General features: G+C 42.2%; 1 protein-coding gene across 1 annotated transcript in view; it reads left to right on the top strand.

Moving 5' to 3' along the window:
* Positions 1 to 21,608, top strand: part of LOC118380064 (FERM domain-containing protein 5-like) — a 165,289-nt gene that overhangs the window by 112,048 nt on the left and 31,633 nt on the right. Inside the window, exons 2-5 of the mRNA XM_052515802.1 lie at positions 2,843 to 2,947; positions 6,286 to 6,328; positions 6,491 to 6,569; positions 9,533 to 9,630. Of these exons, the coding sequence (XP_052371762.1) occupies positions 2,843 to 2,947; positions 6,286 to 6,328; positions 6,491 to 6,569; positions 9,533 to 9,630 (325 nt within the window). The remainder of the gene's footprint in view (positions 1 to 2,842; positions 2,948 to 6,285; positions 6,329 to 6,490; positions 6,570 to 9,532; positions 9,631 to 21,608) is intronic.

Raw genomic sequence — 21,608 nt, 5'->3', positions numbered from 1 at the left:
ATTACATCAACAGACAGACAGCCTGGGCTGAGGTGGATACTGATTACATCAACAGACAGACAGCATGGGCTGAGGTGGATACTGATTACATCATCAGACTGGCTGGGGCTGAGGTGGATACTGATTACATCAACAGACAGACAGCCTGGGCTGAGGTGGATACTGATTACATCAACAGACAGACAGCCTGGGCTGAGGTGGATACTGATTACATCAACAGACAGGCTGGGGCTGAGGTGGATACTGATTACATCAACAGACTGGCTGGGCTGAGGTGGATACTGATTACATCAACAGACAGACAGCCTGGGCTGAGGTGGATACTGATTACATCAACAGACAGGCTGGGGCTGAGGTGGATACTGATTACATCAACAGACAGACAGCCTGGGCTGAGGTGGATACTGATTACATCAACAGACAGGCTGGGGCTGAGGTGGATACTGATTACATCATCAGACTGGCTGGGCTGAGGTGGATACTGATTACATCATCAGACAGGCTGGGGCTGAGGTGGATACTGATTACATCAACAGACTGGCTGGGGCTGAGGTGGATACTGATTACATCAACAGACAGGCTGGGGCTGAGGTGGATACTGATTACATCACAGACAGGCTGGGGCTGAGGTGGATACTGATTACATCAACAGACAGGCTGGGCTGAGGTGGATACTGATTACATCATCAGACAGGCTGGGGCTGAGGTGGATACTGATTACATCATCAGACAGGCTGGGGCTGAGGTGGATACTGATTACATCATCAGACTGGCTGGGCTGAGGTGGATACTGATTACATCATCAGACAGGCTGGGGCTGAGGTGGATACTGATTACATCAACAGACTGGCTGGGGCTGAGGTGGATACTGATTACATCAACAGACAGGCTGGGGCTGAGGTGGATACTGATTACATCACAGACAGGCTGGGGCTGAGGTGGATACTGATTACATCATCAGACTGGCCGGGCTGAGGTGGATACTGATTACATCATCAGACAGGCTGGGGCTGAGGTGGATACTGATTACATCATCAGACAGGCTGGGGCTGAGGTGGATACTGATTACATCAACAGACTGGCTGGGGCTGAGGTGGATACTGATTACATCATCAGACTGGCTGGGGCTGAGGTGGATACTGATTACATCAACAGACAGGCTGGGGCTGAGGTGGATACTGATTACATCAACAGACAGGCTGGGGCTGAGGTGGATACTGATTACATCAACAGACAGGCTGGGCTGAGGTGGATACTGATTACATCAACAGACAGGCTGGGGCTGAGGTGGATACTGATTACATCACAGACAGGCTGGGGCTGAGGTGGATACTGATTACATCAACAGACAGGCTGGGCTGAGGTGGATACTGATTACATCATCAGACAGGCTGGGGCTGAGGTGGATACTGATTACATCATCAGACTGGCTGGGGCTGAGGTGGATACTGATTACATCAACAGACAGGCTGGGCTGAGGTGGATACTGATTACATCAACAGACAGGCTGGGGCTGAGGTGGATACTGATTACATCAACAGACAGGCTGGGCTGAGGTGGATACTGATTACATCAACAGACAGACAGCCTGGGCTGAGGTGGATACTGATTACATCAACAGACAGGCTGGGCTGAGGTGGATACTGATTACATCAACAGACAGGCTGGGGCTGAGGTGGATACTGATTACATCAACAGACAGGCTGGGCTGAGGTGGATACTGATTACATCAACAGACAGACAGGCTGGGCTGAGGTGGATACTGATTACATCAACAGACAGGCTGGGCTGAGGTGGATACTGATTACATCAACAGACAGGCTGGGCTGAGGTGGATACTGATTACATCAACAGACAGGCTGGGCTGAGGTGGATACTGATTACATCAACAGACAGGCTGGGGCTGAGGTGGATACTGATTACATCAACAGACAGGCTGGGCTGAGGTGGATACTGATTACATCAACAGACAGACAGCCTGGGCTGAGGTGGATTCTGATTACATCAACAGACAGGCTGGGCTGAGGTGGATTCTGATTACATCAACAGACAGGCTGGGCTGAGGTGGATACTGATTACATCAACAGACAGACAGGCTGGGCTGAGGTGGATACTGATTACATCAACAGACAGACAGGCTGGGGCTGAGCCCAGTCACCCAGTGACCACCTATGCCTGAGCAGGCAGTAAGCAGTAGAGCATATTCCATTTCTCGCTCTTTGAAAAGTCTACAGAAGCGGGACCATTCCATTTGTCATGCGCTGTACTGCACAGCAGGGCCTATTCCATTTCCCACTCACAGCACTACACTGAAGGGCCAATTGAATTTCTCACTCTCTACATTTCCTTCTCATCACTGTCTGCACCTGTACATTGCTCCACTTCTACTCAATTTTCCACCTTGTCTACCTGTCCGTACTGCTTCTCTCCATCATCTCTTTTCCTCTGCAGTAGAGGTTTCAGCGAGACATCACAGATGGCTGTTTCTGCATATTAATATTTGATTCTCCTCAGATATGTCCCCAGGGTTGGTGAAATATTAACCATGTTCTGGTGTTATTGAAATCTTGTTTCTTTTGAGCCCCAAATCTTTGTACATGGTGTCTGTTCATGTCTTCACCCCTCTCCTCCTTAGCTCTTTGTCAGTCCCTGTCTGTGGCGTTGCCTGGCTACCAACCACTGTCACCCCTACATTACTAACTAGTGTTGTGTTTCACGGTTGTACAGCGAGATGCATTACCTGGTATCTCCTCTACCTGGTTGTCACCTCTGTCACCCCTACATTGGTAACAGTATTTGTCTCTCCTCAGTTATTCATGTAGTGTTTTCTTATGTGTTACAGCGCGATGCAAAGGGACAGTACCTGTTTGATCTCATCTGTCACCACCTTAACCTGCTGGAGAAGGACTACTTTGGCATCAGATATGTGGACCCAGACAAACAGAGGGTGGGTGGTGTCAACGGACAGGGAGGAGGGGTAACTCCCTCTCTCTCTGTTTATGTCTGTCTATCTCTCTCTCTCTCTTTCTTTCTGACTGTTTCTCTCTTAACTACCTCTCCCTTGCTGCCACTTTCACACTCTCTCTCCCTTCCCCTCTCTCCGCTCTCTTTTTCTCTTTCTTTCTTTCTTTCTCTCACTCTCTTTCCCATGACATCACACATATGCCACTGAGCAGGCTATTTCTACAGTTTCTCCTTCTCTTCTCTCTCCTTCTTTCATGTGTGCCTGCAGCAGAGCCCAACCCCGTACTCTACTGCGTCACAGCCTGAGGTTATTACTGTGTGTTAACTCTCTTGTCTGCACAGCCTGATTCACACACGCACACCCACACGTGACACACACAGATCCTATTCCCATAGGAACAATGGTTCTGTGCCGATCAGAATCAGTTCCTGTTCTGTCTCAACACTTTCAGAGATACTAGTGTTGTTGTTGTTGTTGTGAGGAAAAAACATTTGATGCTAGAGGGATTTATAGAGTGATGGAGAAAAGTGGTAGCACATCTTTCTGCCCATAAACTAACCAGAAGAAGACAGCCATCTGCTGTCAGACAGACAGATTGGACAGGAACTCTGATTGGAGCTGTTGGGTGTTTCTTACTGTGAGTATTGAACTGGACCTTATTTGGAAACATATTCCCTCACCCTGATCTGTGGGAAATGCTTTTGTCAGGTGTACTTTATGTGTAATAAAGCATCATTCTACCTTGACAGACTAATTAGTTACAGTACACATATAATTATATCAGTTTAAAAATGACCTATTCTTAACACGAGTGTCAAAATCACATTGTTGAGGAGCTGATGCAATAATGTGAAATATATATATATATATATATATATATATATATATATATATATATATATATATATATATATATATATATATATATATCACAAATTGGATTCAACCTTTATTTAACTAGACAAGTCAGTTAAGAACAAATTCTTATTTAATGACGGCCTACCCCGGCCAAACCAGGACGACGCTGGGTTAATTGTGTGCCGCCCTATGGGACTCCCAATCACGGCCGGATGTGATACAGGCTAGTTCATATGCCTTTTGACCGTGATAATAGGCCTAAGGCCGAGACAACAAGAAGACACAGTGGCAGAATAAATTCAACCACACCTTTGTTTCATCACAAAACCCGAGAGTAACCTCTGTCCTGTGAAGTCCACAAAACATATTGTATGTAACAAACAGTTACATGACCTACAGCATGGTCAAGCAAGGTAATGTTTACAACATTTTCGGAATACTAAACAACTATTGATTTAGAACCGGGGAGAGTTACCTCAAGTCACAAAAGAAAACAGGAGCTGCCTCCTATAATCCAGCAACATTTCAATGTCAACATTTCACCATCATCAAATCACCTATGTTCAGTTTAATACAGTGACAACTGTATTAAAAAAAGATACCGAACACAAATGAGTCCAATCAACGTACGCTAAATATGATGTGTGTGTGTGTGTGTGTGTGTGTGTGTGTGTGTGTGTGTGTGTGTGTGTGTGTGTGTGTGTGTGTGTGTGTGTGTGTGTGTGTGTGTGTGTGTGTGTGTGTGTGTGTGTGTGTGTGTGTGCGTGCATCCATGCAAGTAGAAAAAACATGTTGACTCACCCTACTTGTAGAGAAATGCCAATTCCATCCTCCTCTCTTTCATGTTGATGAAATGGTCTGTGACTCTGTCATACAGTACAAGCTTTTATTTTTTGTTGTCCTAGGCTACCTTGCTAAAATGCTTGCTCACTAGCCTAACTTCCTATCGTGGGCAATGGTAGCTAGTTAACATTAGCCTTCTACATCTAGCTACATATTGAACTTCCATTCTCTCAGGTTAGGGCACCACATATGAATTTATGGTTGGATCAGAATCGCATCATTGGCCAGTACAGAGAATTAAGTAAAACCACAAATCCAAATCCCTGTCTCCATCCATGGATAATTTAGGAAATGGCCCATTTTTAGCTAGCTAGCCACCGGAAGACAACAACATGAGCTGCAACAATTCAAGTTATTTCTGTCTATGACGTATTGCTCTCGTGATGTGATTGGAGTGAAGCCAAATCCAAACTGGCTTCCCTTGACACATTTTTGTTGGTGCACCAGGATCATTCACAGTTGAGCTCACTCAGTTTATTTCAATGCTGAGTGGCTATTATTTTATACTTTTTTTATGAATGGAGGCCAAATGCTTGCTGGCTTCCCTTGCATTCAATGCTACAGGCAGCAACAATGTCATGCTCTTTTTGACCAGACAGCATCAAATAGATGGCCTACACATACAGAGACAGAGGGGCGCTGTTTCGCTCACTTGGATGCTTTCTCCGGTGAGATACATTCAGCCTTGCAAATTGAAGGAAAATTATGAAACACAGAGAGACGAATAGTCCATTTAAAATATATATATTTATCAATATTTTGGGGAAGCCTGGCTTCTCTTGGCATCCATACACATACACACCACTGCTGCCTTCCTCAGTCAGAGTCAGAGTACTTAACCCAGTCTATATTCACTGTCAGTCTCTTCTATACACCTTTCAGATTGGCAGGTAGTTAGAGCAGTGTTTCAGGATTTGATAGAAGGACTGTAGTGAGGCTATATGAGGCTTTGACAGACACAACTCTGTCACAGTCTATCAGTGAAGCGCTCAACCAAGCCCTCCTCTCCAGAGCAGAACCTCGAGGCCAGGGGAGAGACAGGTGATGTATGGGAGATATGATTAACATCAACAAACTAGGCCAGTATCACCGGTGTAGTGTCTTCCCCACTCATTTAATGTATTCCATTTTTCATTCAACCTTTATTCATACAGATGAATTGAGATAACATCTGTTCAACTCACCAGAGATATTTTTTTCTCTTCCAAATGGTTATGAGCTGACAGACAACAAGCGTTTCTCTGAGTGTCCTTCCTCTAAAGCACTTTCCTTTCTTTCATCTCTATAAGAGTCATTGGGTAAGAGAGGGGGGATGTGAAGGAGAGAGAGAGAGAGAGAGAGAGGGAGGAGGATGAGGAGAGAGAGAGAATATAAACATCAGTGAGGTAGAGAGAAAACAGCGTTAGGATGCTCAGTGGAGTTCTGTTCTAGAATGCCCTCCAGCTCTAGACAACAAGTCAGAATGCACAACTACAGAGCAATCAGACCACGTAGTCTGTCACTAATGTCTAGAGTAGAGGCAGAGGGATAGCAGTCAGGTATTTAGCGCCTAGAAAACACTGTTTTTGACTGATTTGTTTTTGTCTTTGTCTTTTGTCTTTGTCTCTTGTGTCTTTCAGCACTGGTTGGGGTTTACAAAATGTATTGCCAAACAAATGAAATGTAAGTACATGAATGCATGACCATGTATGACTATTGAAGTATGCATGATGATATGCAGTTGTGAATTTGATTGGGTGATTGAGTCTTTGGCAGTTACTACTAGTTAGGTCACAGTAACTACTAGAAAAAGCCTCTGTTCTAACATGTGACCTCTCCCCCCAGCCCAGCCTCCATTCACCATGTGTTTACGTGTCAAGTTTTACCCTCCTGACCCGGCTGCCCTGAAAGAGGAAATCACAAGGTAAGAGACTAGAGACAGTCTGACAGGCAGAATGGAGTGTGCTTATAATAGAGGAGACTAGGCTGCCAGCCATGCACTGCTGTCAACCCAACTCGGAGGGAGGGAGGGACAGAGAGAGGGAGGGAGGGAGGGAGGGAGGGAGGGAGGGAGGGAGGGAGGGAGGGAGGGAGGGAGGGAGGGAGGGAGGAGAGGGAGAGAGGGAGAGAGGGAGAGAGGGAGGGACACAGAGAGAGAGAGAGAGAGAGAGGGAGGGACACAGAGAGAGAGAGAGAGAGAGAGAGAGGGGGAGGGACACAGAGAGAGAGAGAGAGAGAGAGGGGAGGGACACAGAGAGAGAGAGAGAGAGAGAGAGAGAGAGAGAGAGAGAGAGAGAGAGAGAGGGAGGGACACAGAGAGAGCGAGAGAGAGGGAGGGACACAGAGAGAGAGAGAGAGAGAGAGGGGACACAGGAGGGACAGGAGAGAGAGAGAGAGAGAGAGAGAGAGAGAGAGAGAGAGAGAGCGGTGGTAGGAAAAGATAGTGTGGATTTAGCCTACAGTGGGTGCAATAGATTGAAAGACTTGGTATGGTCCAAATGACATTGGATTCTTCCAACTGTGGGCAATCACTCTCTTTCATCTGATTGAAACTTCTCATGTTAATGCTGAATATTACACACATCTAGAATATCAATGGTAAACCACAGGCATGAATGAGTGAGCACAAGCTGATTGTAGGGGTATCAAAACCCTACAATGAATACGTTTGTAGGAGGATTTAGACGAGCTAACTCTTTAAGTTGCAATGTCAGGTCACCTTGCCTGCACAATGCGGTACTCTATCTCTGACAGTCAAACTACGGTGTAAAGGAGGAGGAAGGAGGGAGGAGGAGGTTAGGCTGTGTCCAAATGGCATCCTATTCCCTATATAGTGCACTAAGACCAGAGCCTGGTCAAAAGTAGTGCACTATATAGGGAATAGGGTGCCATGTGGGACGTAACCCTAGTCTCGTCATCATGCAATCTAGCCCCGTTCACTTTCCACTGCTTCCCATTGTCTCATAACCCCAGTCGGAGCTAGGGAGGGAGAGAACCACTTCCCAATCCTCCACCATCTGGTGACGCTGCCAGCAGCACCCTCTGTAAAGACTAGACACACACACACTCATTCACAGACACACACACACACACACACACACACACAAACACACACTTATGACATTTTGCTGTATGATTAATAATGGTATTTATTGCGTTACTGCTCAAATCAAATCAAATCTGCTCTTAGAGAAGATAAGCCACTGGTGTGTGAAATTAATGCTGGGTAAGATATTCTGAAATGTGCGTTTTCTTGGGCTGCAGTCTGTGGCAACTTGATCTCACATGAAACGTTCCCATAAATTGCAAGAGCCTGAATAACAATCACATTCTCAACCAGAAGTCTGAAGAAGGACTCTCCATGGACCACAGCTAAACTGATCTGTAAACCCAAAACCACATATCTTGTGTGCTGGCCAAGTAACAGTCTGTCACAGAAGACTACAGTTAGACCAGTAGATCACAAGGAGTTAATTATAACTCAAATCATAAATAAATCACAGATGATATGTGAAATCATAAAGGACAGATCCAGGGTGAAAGATAATCATCACATATCCACTCAGATCCACTCAGATCATGGTAAGTGAAGTTCTGTTTGAAGAGGAGGATGGTACTGCAGTGTAGGAGGTAAGGATGTGGTTAACAGAGCAAGTTCTGAATGAGACTAGACAGGGTTATGTATTAATGATGGGGAGATGGGAACTAAAAGCCTGGGGTGAATCCAAAATGGCCCCCTATTCTCTATAAAGTGCACTACTTTTGGTCAGAGCCCTGGTCAAAAGTAGTGCACCAGTTAGGGGATATGGTGCCATTTGGGACACAGACTGATTTTCCATATATTTATTAGCTAGAGGGTAAAGTACGTTGCACCAGGCGAAGTCAGCAGCACTCTGCAGGGAGGAGAAGATGTGAAGGCAGAGTATAGAGTTGTGACTTATCTGACTTTACGTGTTCAGGTCTCAGGCAAGGTTAGTCTACTCATCACGCAAACAAGCTTGGGTCACAGAATTAAACCTCTATTGCATTACTTATACCTTTCATCTCCTGGTGGGGCAAAGGGCCTATGTTGCATAGAGACACTACATTGCTTATGCTGCTAACCTGGTAAACCTGCTGAATGCTGATATTCCTGCACCAAAACATCCCTGACAATGGCTCTTTTCCGCTCATGTCTTAACACACCTGGACACATGGAGTTGCCTGTCGACAGTTTTATCTATTGTGCCGTTTACTTTCCAGCAGGATTCTAACCTATTTGACATTGAATTGGAGAGGAAGCCTTCTCCGTGTGCAGTTGTTTTGTCATCCTGTTTAGAACGACCCAGTAGCAACCAGGGGACTGTTTGTTTGACTCAAACTAGTAGAAGTGGAAAAGTTATTTCATCATCCTGCTTTGTAGAAGCAGTGAAAGTGAGAGAATTCTCTCATCTCCTCAACCTGAGAGATAAAAGGTTCCAATTAACAGAAGGGCCAGATAAGGTGAAGTCCCCTCTATGTTGGGCGGTGGAAGTGGCTGTGCTTTAGCTGGGTATGGAATGGTCTCCTGGGCCCTGTAGGCAAGAGGCAGGAAGGAGCAGAGAAGGACTCAGAGAGACACGCCATTACTCGCCTCAGGCCTTCCTTTACCAAACACTGTCTATCTCAAACACTCTCCTCTACAAACCCTTTCCAAACAACCAACAAACGAACAAAGAGTTAAGTGAAGAACATTGTCTGGGAATTTAAGATCAGGGCTCTCTTGGGCCGTCTGTATGACCCACTCATCCCTTTAAATGGAGCTACAAATGGAATGAAAGAAATGAGAAACAAATCATTTAGGTTCAGTACATCTCTTTGCTTGTTTGGAGTGGACCAAAAAACACTGTTTCTGATGTTCCTTTGCAGATATCTAGTCTTCCTACAGATCAAGAGAGATCTGTACCATGGTCGTCTCCTGTGTAAGACGTCGGATGCTGCCATGTTGGCTGCCTACATACTACAAGGTAAATGGACCACAGCAAACCCATGTATTTCTTGCCTATTTTTTTATTTAACATTTATTTAACTATTCAAGTGAGTTAAGAAAAAAATCTTATTTACATTGACGGCCTACCAAAAGGCAAAAGGCCTCTTGCGGGGACGGGGGCCTGGGATATTTAAAAAATGTTTAAATACAATATAAATATAGGACAAAACACACATCACAACACTACATAAAGAGAAACGTATGACAACAACATAGCAAGGTAGCAACACGACATATCAACAACATGGTAGCAACACAACATGGTAGCAGCACATGTGGTTTATAACAGCCAGGTTAACATATAGCAGAGATATAGCAGATAAACTCTGACGGCATGTACCATGACTACAATAGATGTGGTTTATAACAGCCAGGTTAACATATAGCAGAGATATAGAAGATAAACTCTGACGGCATGTACCATGACTACAATAGATGTGGTTTATAACAGCCAGGTTAACATATAGCAGAGATATAGAAGATAAACTCTGACGGCATGTACCATGACTACAATAGATGTGGTTTATAACAGCCATGTTAACCTATAGCAGAGATATAGAAGAGAAGCTCTGACGGCATGTACCATGACTACAATAGATGTGGTTTATAACAGCCAGGTTAACCTATAGCAGAGATATAGAAGATAAACTCTGACGGCATGTACCATGACTACAATAGATGTGGTTTATAACAGCCAGGTTAACCTATAGCAGAGATATAGAAGATAAACTCTGACGGCATGTACCATGACGACAATAGATGTGGTTTATAACAGCCAGGTTAACCTATAGCAGAGATATAGAAGAGAAGCTCTGACGGCATGTACCATGACTACAATAGATGTGGTTTATAACAGCCAGGTTGACCTATAGCAGAGATATAGAAGATACACTCTGACGGCATGTACCATGACTACAATAGATGTGGTTTATAACAGCCAGGTTAAACTATAGCAGAGATATAGAAGAGACGCTCTGACGGCATGTACCATGACTACAATAGATGTGGTTTATAACAGCCAGGTTAACCTATAGCAGAGATATAGAAGATAAACTCTGACGGCATGTACCATGACTACAATAGATGTGGTTTATAACAGCCAGGTTAACCTATAGCAGAGATATAGAAGAGAAGCTCTGACGGCATGTACCATGACTACAATAGATGTGGTTTATAACAGCCAGGTTAACCTATAGCAGAGATATAGAAGATAAACTCTGACGGCATGTACCATGACTACAATAGATGTGGTTTATAACAGCCAGGTTAACATATAGCAGAGATATAGAAGATAAACTCTGACGGCATGTACCATGACTACAATACATGTGGTTTATAACAGCCAGGTTAACCTATAGCAGAGATATAGAAGAGAAGCTCTGGCGGCATGTACCATGACTACAATAGATGTGGTTTATAACAGCCAGGTTAATCTATAGCAGAGATATAGAAGAGAAGCTCTGACGGCATGTACCATGACTACAATACATGTGGTTTATAACAGCCAGGTTAACCTATAGCAGAGATATAGAAGATAAACTTTGACGGCATGTACCATGACTACAATAGATGTGGTTTATAACAGCCAGGTTAACCTATAGCAGAGATATAGAAGAGAAGCTCTGACGGCATGTACCATGACTACAATAGATGTGGTTTATAACAGCCAGGTTAACCTATAGCAGAGATATAGAAGATAAACTCTGACGGCATGTACCATGACGACAATAGATGTGGTTTATAACAGCCAGGTTAACCTATAGCAGAGATATAGAAGAGAAGCTCTGACGGCATGTACCATGACTACAATAGATGTGGTTTATAACAGCCAGGTTGACCTATAGCAGAGATATAGAAGAGAAGCTCTGACGGCATGTACCATGACTACAATAGATGTGGTTTATAACAGCCAGGTTAACCTATAGCAGAGATATAGAAGATACACTCTGACGGCATGTACCATGACTACAATAGATGTGGTTTATAACAGCCAGGTTAAACTATAGCAGGGATATAGAAGAGAAGCTCTGACGGCATGTACCATGACTACAATAGATGTGGTTTATAACAGCCAGGTTAACCTATAGCAGAGATATAGAAGAGAAGCTCTGACGGCATGTACCATGACTACAATAGATGTGGTTTATAACAGCCAGGTTAACCTATAGCAGAGATATAGAAGAGAAGCTCTGACGGCATGTACCATGACTACAATACATGTGGTTTATAACAGCCAGGTTAACCTATAGCAGAGATATAGAAGAGAAGCTCTGACGGCATGTACCATGACTACAATAGATGTGGTTTATAACAGCCAGGTTAACCTATAGCAGAGATATAGAAGATAAACTCTGACGGCATGTACCATGACGACAATAGATGTGGTTTATAACAGCCAGGTTAACCTATAGCAGAGATATAGAAGAGAAGCTCTGACGGCATGTACCATGACTACAATAGATGTGGTTTATAACAGCCAGGTTGACCTATAGCAGAGATATAGAAGATACACTCTGACGGCATGTACCATGACTACAATACATGTGGTTTATAACAGCCAGGTTAAACTATAGCAGGGATATAGAAGAGAAGCTCTGACGGCATTTACCATGACTACAATAGATGTGGTTTATAACAGCCAGGTTAACCTATAGCAGGGATATAGAAGAGAAGCTCTGACGGCATTTACCATGACTACAATAGATTTGGTTTATAACAGCCAGGTTAACCTATAGCAGAGATATAGAAGAGAAGCTCTGACGGCATGTACCATGACTACAATACATGTGGTTTATAACAGCCAGGTTAACCTATAGCAGAGATATAGAGGAGACGCTCTGACGGCATGTGCCATGACTACAATAGATGTGGTTTATAACAGCCAGGTTAACCTATAGCAGAGATATAGAAGATAAACTCTGACGGCATGTACCATGACTACAATAGATGTGGTTTATAACAGCCAGGTTAACCTATAGCAGAGATATAGAAGAGAAGCTCTGACGGCATTTACCATGACTACAATAGATGTGGTTTATAACAGCCATGTTAACCTATAGCAGAGATATAGCAGATAAACTCTGACGGCATGTACCATGACTACAATAGATGTGGTTTATAACAGCCAGGTTAACATATAGCAGAGATATAGAAGATAAACTCTGACGGCATGTACCATGACTACAATAGATGTGGTTTATAACAGCCAGGTTAACATATAGCAGAGATATAGAAGATAAACTCTGACGGCATGTACCATGACTACAATAGATGTGGTTTATAACAGCCAGGTTAACATATAGCAGAGATATAGAAGATAAACTCTGACGGCATGTACCATGACTACAATAGATGTGGTTTATAACAGCCAGGTTAACATATAGCAGAGATATAGAAGATAAACTCTGACGGCATGTACCATGACTACAATAGATGTGGTTTATAACAGCCATGTTAACCTATAGCAGAGATATAGAAGAGAAGCTCTGACGGCATGTACCATGACTACAATAGATGTGGTTTATAACAGCCAGGTTAACCTATAGCAGAGATATAGAAGATAAACTCTGACGGCATGTACCATGACTACAATAGATGTGGTTTATAACAGCCAGGTTAACCTATAGCAGAGATATAGAAGATAAACTCTGACGGCATGTACCATGACGACAATAGATGTGGTTTATAACAGCCAGGTTAACCTATAGCAGAGATATAGAAGAGAAGCTCTGACGGCATGTACCATGACTACAATAGATGTGGTTTATAACAGCCAGGTTGACCTATAGCAGAGATATAGAAGATACACTCTGACGGCATGTACCATGACTACAATAGATGTGGTTTATAACAGCCAGGTTAAACTATAGCAGAGATATAGAAGAGACGCTCTGACGGCATGTACCATGACTACAATAGATGTGGTTTATAACAGCCAGGTTAACCTATAGCAGAGATATAGAAGATAAACTCTGACGGCATGTACCATGACTACAATAGATGTGGTTTATAACAGCCAGGTTAACCTATAGCAGAGATATAGAAGAGAAGCTCTGACGGCATGTACCATGACTACAATAGATGTGGTTTATAACAGCCAGGTTAACCTATAGCAGAGATATAGAAGATAAACTCTGACGGCATGTACCATGACTACAATAGATGTGGTTTATAACAGCCAGGTTAACATATAGCAGAGATATAGAAGATAAACTCTGACGGCATGTACCATGACTACAATACATGTGGTTTATAACAGCCAGGTTAACCTATAGCAGAGATATAGAAGAGAAGCTCTGGCGGCATGTACCATGACTACAATAGATGTGGTTTATAACAGCCAGGTTAATCTATAGCAGAGATATAGAAGAGAAGCTCTGACGGCATGTACCATGACTACAATACATGTGGTTTATAACAGCCAGGTTAACCTATAGCAGAGATATAGAAGATAAACTTTGACGGCATGTACCATGACTACAATAGATGTGGTTTATAACAGCCAGGTTAACCTATAGCAGAGATATAGAAGAGAAGCTCTGACGGCATGTACCATGACTACAATAGATGTGGTTTATAACAGCCAGGTTAACCTATAGCAGAGATATAGAAGATAAACTCTGACGGCATGTACCATGACGACAATAGATGTGGTTTATAACAGCCAGGTTAACCTATAGCAGAGATATAGAAGAGAAGCTCTGACGGCATGTACCATGACTACAATAGATGTGGTTTATAACAGCCAGGTTGACCTATAGCAGAGATATAGAAGAGAAGCTCTGACGGCATGTACCATGACTACAATAGATGTGGTTTATAACAGCCAGGTTAACCTATAGCAGAGATATAGAAGATACACTCTGACGGCATGTACCATGACTACAATAGATGTGGTTTATAACAGCCAGGTTAAACTATAGCAGGGATATAGAAGAGAAGCTCTGACGGCATGTACCATGACTACAATAGATGTGGTTTATAACAGCCAGGTTAACCTATAGCAGAGATATAGAAGAGAAGCTCTGACGGCATGTACCATGACTACAATAGATGTGGTTTATAACAGCCAGGTTAACCTATAGCAGAGATATAGAAGAGAAGCTCTGACGGCATGTACCATGACTACAATACATGTGGTTTATAACAGCCAGGTTAACCTATAGCAGAGATATAGAAGAGAAGCTCTGACGGCATGTACCATGACTACAATAGATGTGGTTTATAACAGCCAGGTTAACCTATAGCAGAGATATAGAAGATAAACTCTGACGGCATGTACCATGACGACAATAGATGTGGTTTATAACAGCCAGGTTAACCTATAGCAGAGATATAGAAGAGAAGCTCTGACGGCATGTACCATGACTACAATAGATGTGGTTTATAACAGCCAGGTTGACCTATAGCAGAGATATAGAAGATACACTCTGACGGCATGTACCATGACTACAATACATGTGGTTTATAACAGCCAGGTTAAACTATAGCAGGGATATAGAAGAGAAGCTCTGACGGCATTTACCATGACTACAATAGATGTGGTTTATAACAGCCAGGTTAACCTATAGCAGGGATATAGAAGAGAAGCTCTGACGGCATTTACCATGACTACAATAGATGTGGTTTATAACAGCCAGGTTAACCTATAGCAGAGATATAGAAGAGAAGCTCTGACGGCATGTACCATGACTACAATACATGTGGTTTATAACAGCCAGGTTAACCTATAGCAGAGATATAGAGGAGACGCTCTGACGGCATGTGCCATGACTACAATAGATGTGGTTTATAACAGCCAGGTTAACCTATAGCAGAGATATAGAAGATAAACTTTGACGGCATGTACCATGACTACAATAGATGTGGTTTATAACAGCCTGGTTAACCTATAGCAGAGATATAGAAGAGAAGCTCTGACGGCATGTACCATGACTACAATAGATATGGTTTATAACAGCCAGGTTAACCTATAGCAGAGATATAGAAGATAAACTCTGACGGCATGTACCATGACTACAATAGATGTGGTTTATAACAGCCAGGTTAACCTATAGCAGAGATATAGAAGAGAAGCTCTGACAGCATGTACCATGACTACAATACATGTGGTTTATAACAGCCAGGTTAAACTATAGCAGGGATATAGAAGAGAAGCTCTGACGGCATGTACCATGACTGCAATAGATGTGGTTTATAACAGCCATGTTAACCTATAGCAGAGATATAGAAGATAAACTTTGACGGCATGTACCATGACTACAATAGATGTGGTTTATAACAGCCAGGTTAACCTATAGCAGAGATATAGAAGAGAAGCTCTGACGGCATGTACCATGACTACAATAGATGTGGTTTATAACAGCCAGGTTAACCTATAGCAGAGATATAGAAGATAAACTCTGACGGCATGTACCATGACGACAATAGATGTGGTTTATAACAGCCAGGTTAACCTATAGCAGAGATATAGAAGAGAAGCTCTGACGGCATGTACCATGACTACAATAGATGTGGTTTATAACAGCCAGGTTGACCTATAGCAGAGATATAGAAGATACACTCTGACGGCATGTACCATGACTACAATAGATGTGGTTTATAACAGCCAGGTTAAACTATAGCAGAGATATAGAAGAGACGCTCTGACGGCATGTACCATGACTACAATAGATGTGGTTTATAACAGCCAGGTTAACCTATAGCAGAGATATAGAAGATAAACTCTGACGGCATGTACCATGACTACAATAGATGTGGTTTATAACAGCCAGGTTAACCTATAGCAGAGATATAGAAGAGAAGCTCTGACGGCATGTACCATGACTACAATAGATGTGGTTTATAACAGCCAGGTTAACCTATAGCAGAGATATAGAAGATAAACTCTGACGGCATGTACCATGACTACAATAGATGTGGTTTATAACAGCCAGGTTAACATATAGCAGAGATATAGAAGATAAACTCTGACGGCATGTACCATGACTACAATACATGTGGTTTATAACAGCCAGGTTAACCTATAGCAGAGATATAGAAGAGAAGCTCTGGCGGCATGTACCATGACTACAATAGATGTGGTTTATAACAGCCAGGTTAATCTATAGCAGAGATATAGAAGAGAAGCTCTGACGGCATGTACCATGACTACAATACATGTGGTTTATAACAGCCAGGTTAACCTATAGCAGAGATATAGAAGATAAACTTTGACGGCATGTACCATGACTACAATAGATGTGGTTTATAACAGCCAGGTTAACCTATAGCAGAGATATAGAAGAGAAGCTCTGACGGCATGTACCATGACTACAATAGATGTGGTTTATAACAGCCAGGTTAACCTATAGCAGAGATATAGAAGATAAACTCTGACGGCATGTACCATGACGACAATAGATGTGGTTTATAACAGCCAGGTTAACCTATAGCAGAGATATAGAAGAGAAGCTCTGACGGCATGTACCATGACTACAATAGATGTGGTTTATAACAGCCAGGTTGACCTATAGCAGAGATATAGAAGAGAAGCTCTGACGGCATGTACCATGACTACAATAGATGTGGTTTATAACAGCCAGGTTAACCTATAGCAGAGATATAGAAGATACACTCTGACGGCATGTACCATGACTACAATAGATGTGGTTTATAACAGCCAGGTTAAACTATAGCAGGGATATAGAAGAGAAGCTCTGACGGCATGTACCATGACTACAATAGATGTGGTTTATAACAGCCAGGTTAACCTATAGCAGAGATATAGAAGAGAAGCTCTGACGGCATGTACCATGACTACAATAGATGTGGTTTATAACAGCCAGGTTAACCTATAGCAGAGATATAGAAGAGAAGCTCTGACGGCATGTACCATGACTACAATACATGTGGTTTATAACAGCCAGGTTAACCTATAGCAGAGATATAGAAGAGAAGCTCTGACGGCATGTACCATGACTACAATAGATGTGGTTTATAACAGCCAGGTTAACCTATAGCAGAGATATAGAAGATAAACTCTGACGGCATGTACCATGACGACAATAGATGTGGTTTATAACAGCCAGGTTAACCTATAGCAGAGATATAGAAGAGAAGCTCTGACGGCATGTACCATGACTACAATAGATGTGGTTTATAACAGCCAGGTTGACCTATAGCAGAGATATAGAAGATACACTCTGACGGCATGTACCATGACTACAATACATGTGGTTTATAACAGCCAGGTTAAACTATAGCAGGGATATAGAAGAGAAGCTCTGACGGCATTTACCATGACTACAATAGATGTGGTTTATAACAGCCAGGTTAACCTATAGCAGGGATATAGAAGAGAAGCTCTGACGGCATTTACCATGACTACAATAGATGTGGTTTATAACAGCCAGGTTAACCTATAGCAGAGATATAGAAGAGAAGCTCTGACGGCATGTACCATGACTACAATACATGTGGTTTATAACAGCCAGGTTAACCTATAGCAGAGATATAGAGGAGACGCTCTGACGGCATGTGCCATGACTACAATAGATGTGGTTTATAACAGCCAGGTTAACCTATAGCAGAGATATAGAAGATAAACTCTGACGGCATGTACCATGACTACAATAGATGTGGTTTATAACAGCCAGGTTAACCTATAGCAGAGATATAGAAGAGAAGCTCTGACGGCATTTACCATGACTACAATAGATGTGGTTTATAACAGCCAGGTTAACCTATAGCAGAGATATAGAAGATAAACTCTGACGGCATGTACCATGACTACAATAGATGTGGTTTATAACAGCCAGGTTAACCTATAGCAGAGATATAGAAGAGAAGCTCTGACTGCATGTACCATGACTACAATAGATGTGGTTTATAACAGCCAGGTTAACCTATAGCAGAGATATAGAAGAGACGCTCTGACGGTATGTACCATGACTACAATAGATGTGGTTTATAACAGCCAGGTTAACCTATAGCAGAGATATTGAAGAGAAGCTCTGACGGCATGTACCATGACTACAATAGATGTGGTTTATAACAGCCAGGTTAACCTATAGCAGAGATATAGAAGAGAAGCTCTGACTGCATGTACCATGACTACAATAGATGTGGTTTATAACAGCCAGGTTAACCTATAGCAGAGATATAGAAGAGAAGCTCTGACGGCATGTACCATGACTACAATAGATGTGGTTTATAACAGCCAGGTTAACCTATAGCAGAGATATAGAAGATAACCTCTGACGGCATGTACCATGACTACAATAGATGTGGTTTATAACAGCCAGGTTAACCTATAGCAGAGATATAGAAGATAAGCTCTGGCGGCATGTACCATGACTACAATACATGTGGTTTATAAGAGCCAGGTTAACATATAGCAGAGATATAGAAGATAAACTCTGACGGCATGTACCATGACGACAATAGATGTGGTTTATAACAGCCAGGTTAACCTATAGCAGAGATATAGAAGAGAACCTCTGGCGGCATGTACCATGACTACAATAGATGTGGTTTATAACAGCCAGGTTAACCTATAGCAGAGATATAGAAGAGAAGCTCTGACGGCATGTACCATGACTACAATACATGTGGTTTATAACAGCCAGGTTAACCTATAGTAGAGATATAGAAGAGAAGATCTGACGGCATGTACCGTGACTACAATAGATGTGGTTTATAACAGCCAGGTTAACCTATAGCAGAGATATAGAAGATTGTCTCTGACGGCATGTACCATGACTACAATAGATGTGGTTTATAACAGCCAGGTTAACCTATAGCAGAGATATAGAAGATAAACTCTGACAGCATGTACCATGACTACAATACATGTGGTTTATAACAGCCAGGTTAAACTATAGCAGGGATATAGAAGAGAAGCTCTGACGGCATGTACCATGACTGCAATAGATGTGGTTTATAACAGCCATGTTAACCTATAGCAGAGATATAGAAGAGAAGCTCTGATGGCATGTACCATGACTACAATACATGTGGTTTATAACAGCCAGGTTAACCTATAGCAGAGATATAGAAGATAAACTCTGACGTCATGTACCATGACTACAATAGATGTGGTTTAAAACAGCCAGGTTAACCTATAGCAGAGATATAGAAGATAAACTCTGACGGCATGTACCATGACTACAATAGATATGGTTTATAACAGCCAGGTTAACCTATAGCAGAGATATAGAAGATAAACTCTGACGGCATGTACCATGACTACAATAGATGTGGTTTATAACAGCCAGGTTAACCTATAGCAGAGATATAGAAGATAAACTCTGACGGCATGTACCATGACTACAATAGATGTGGTTTATAACAGCCAGGTTAACCTATAGCAGAGATATAGAAGAGAAGCTCTGACGGCATGTACCATGACTACAATAGATGTGGTTTATAACAGCCAGGTTAACCTATAGCAGAGATATAGAAGAGAAGCTCTGACGGCATGTACCATGACTACAATAGATGTGGTTTATATTAGCCAGGTTAACCTATAGCAGAGATATGGAAGATACACTCTGACGGCATGTACCATGACTACAATAGATGTGGTTTATAACAGCCTTGTTAACTTATAGCAGAGATATATAAGAGAAGCTCTGACTGCATGTACCATGACTACAATAGATGTGGTTTATAACAGCCAGGTTAACCTATAGCAGAGATATAGAAGAGACGCTCTGACGGCATGTACCATGACTACAATAGATGTGGTTTATAACAGCCAGGTTAACCTATAGCAGAGATATAGAAGAGAAGGTCTGACGGCATGTACCATGACTACAATAGATGTGGTTTATAACAGCCAGGTTAACCTATAGCAGAGATATAGAAGAGACGCTCTGACGGCATGTACCATGACTACAATAGATGTGGTTTATAACAGCTAGGTTAACCTATAGCAGAGATATAGAAGATAAACTCTGACGGCATGTACCATGACTACAATAGATGTGGTTTATAACAGCCAGGTTAACCTATAGCAGAGATATAGAAGATAAACTCTGACGGCATGTACCATGACTACAATACATGTGGTTTATAACAGCCAGGTTAACCTATAGCAGAGATATAGAAGATAAACTTTGACGGCATGTACCATGACTACAATAGATGTAGTTTATAACAGCCAGGTTAACCTATAGCAGAGATATAGAAGAGAAGCTCTGACGGCATGTACCATGACTACAATACATGTGGTTTATAACAGCCAGGTTAACATATAGCAGAGATATAGAAGATAAACTCTGACGGCATGTACCATGACGACAATAGATGTGGTTTATAACAGCCAGGTTAACCTATAGCAGAGATATAGAAGAGAAGCTCTGACGGCATGTACCATGACTACAATAGATGTGGTTTATAACAGCCAGGTTAACATATAGCAGAGATATAGAAGAGAAGTTCTGACGGCATGTACCATGACTACAATAGATGTGGTTTATAACAGCCATGTTAACCTATAGAAGAGATATAGAAGAGAAGCTCTGACGGCATGTACCATGACTACAATAGATGTGGTTTATAACAGCCAGGTTAACATATAGCAGAGATATAGAAGAGAAGCTCTGACGGCATGTACCATGACTACAATAGATGTGGTTTATAACAGCCAGGTTAACCTATAGCAGAGATATAGAAGAGAAGCTCTGACGGCATGTACCATGACTACAATACATGTGGTTTATAACAGCCTGGTTAACCTATAGCAGAGATATAGAAGAGAAGCTCTGACGGCATGTACCATGACTACAATAGATGTGGTTTATAACAGCCAGGTTAACATATAGCAGAGATATAGAAGATAAACTCTGACGGCATGTACCATGACTACAATAGATGTGGTTTATAACAGCCAGGTTAACCTATAGCAGAGATATAGAAGATAAACTCTGACGGCATGTACCATGACTACAATACATGTGGTTTATAACAGAC

Source organism: Oncorhynchus keta, unplaced genomic scaffold, assembly GCF_023373465.1.
Source record: "Oncorhynchus keta strain PuntledgeMale-10-30-2019 unplaced genomic scaffold, Oket_V2 Un_scaffold_3114_pilon_pilon, whole genome shotgun sequence".
In the NCBI taxonomy this organism is placed as follows: Eukaryota; Metazoa; Chordata; class Actinopteri; order Salmoniformes; family Salmonidae; genus Oncorhynchus; species Oncorhynchus keta.
Note: the sequence above shows the minus strand (reverse complement) of the source record. Positions and strands in the feature narration are given on the sequence as shown.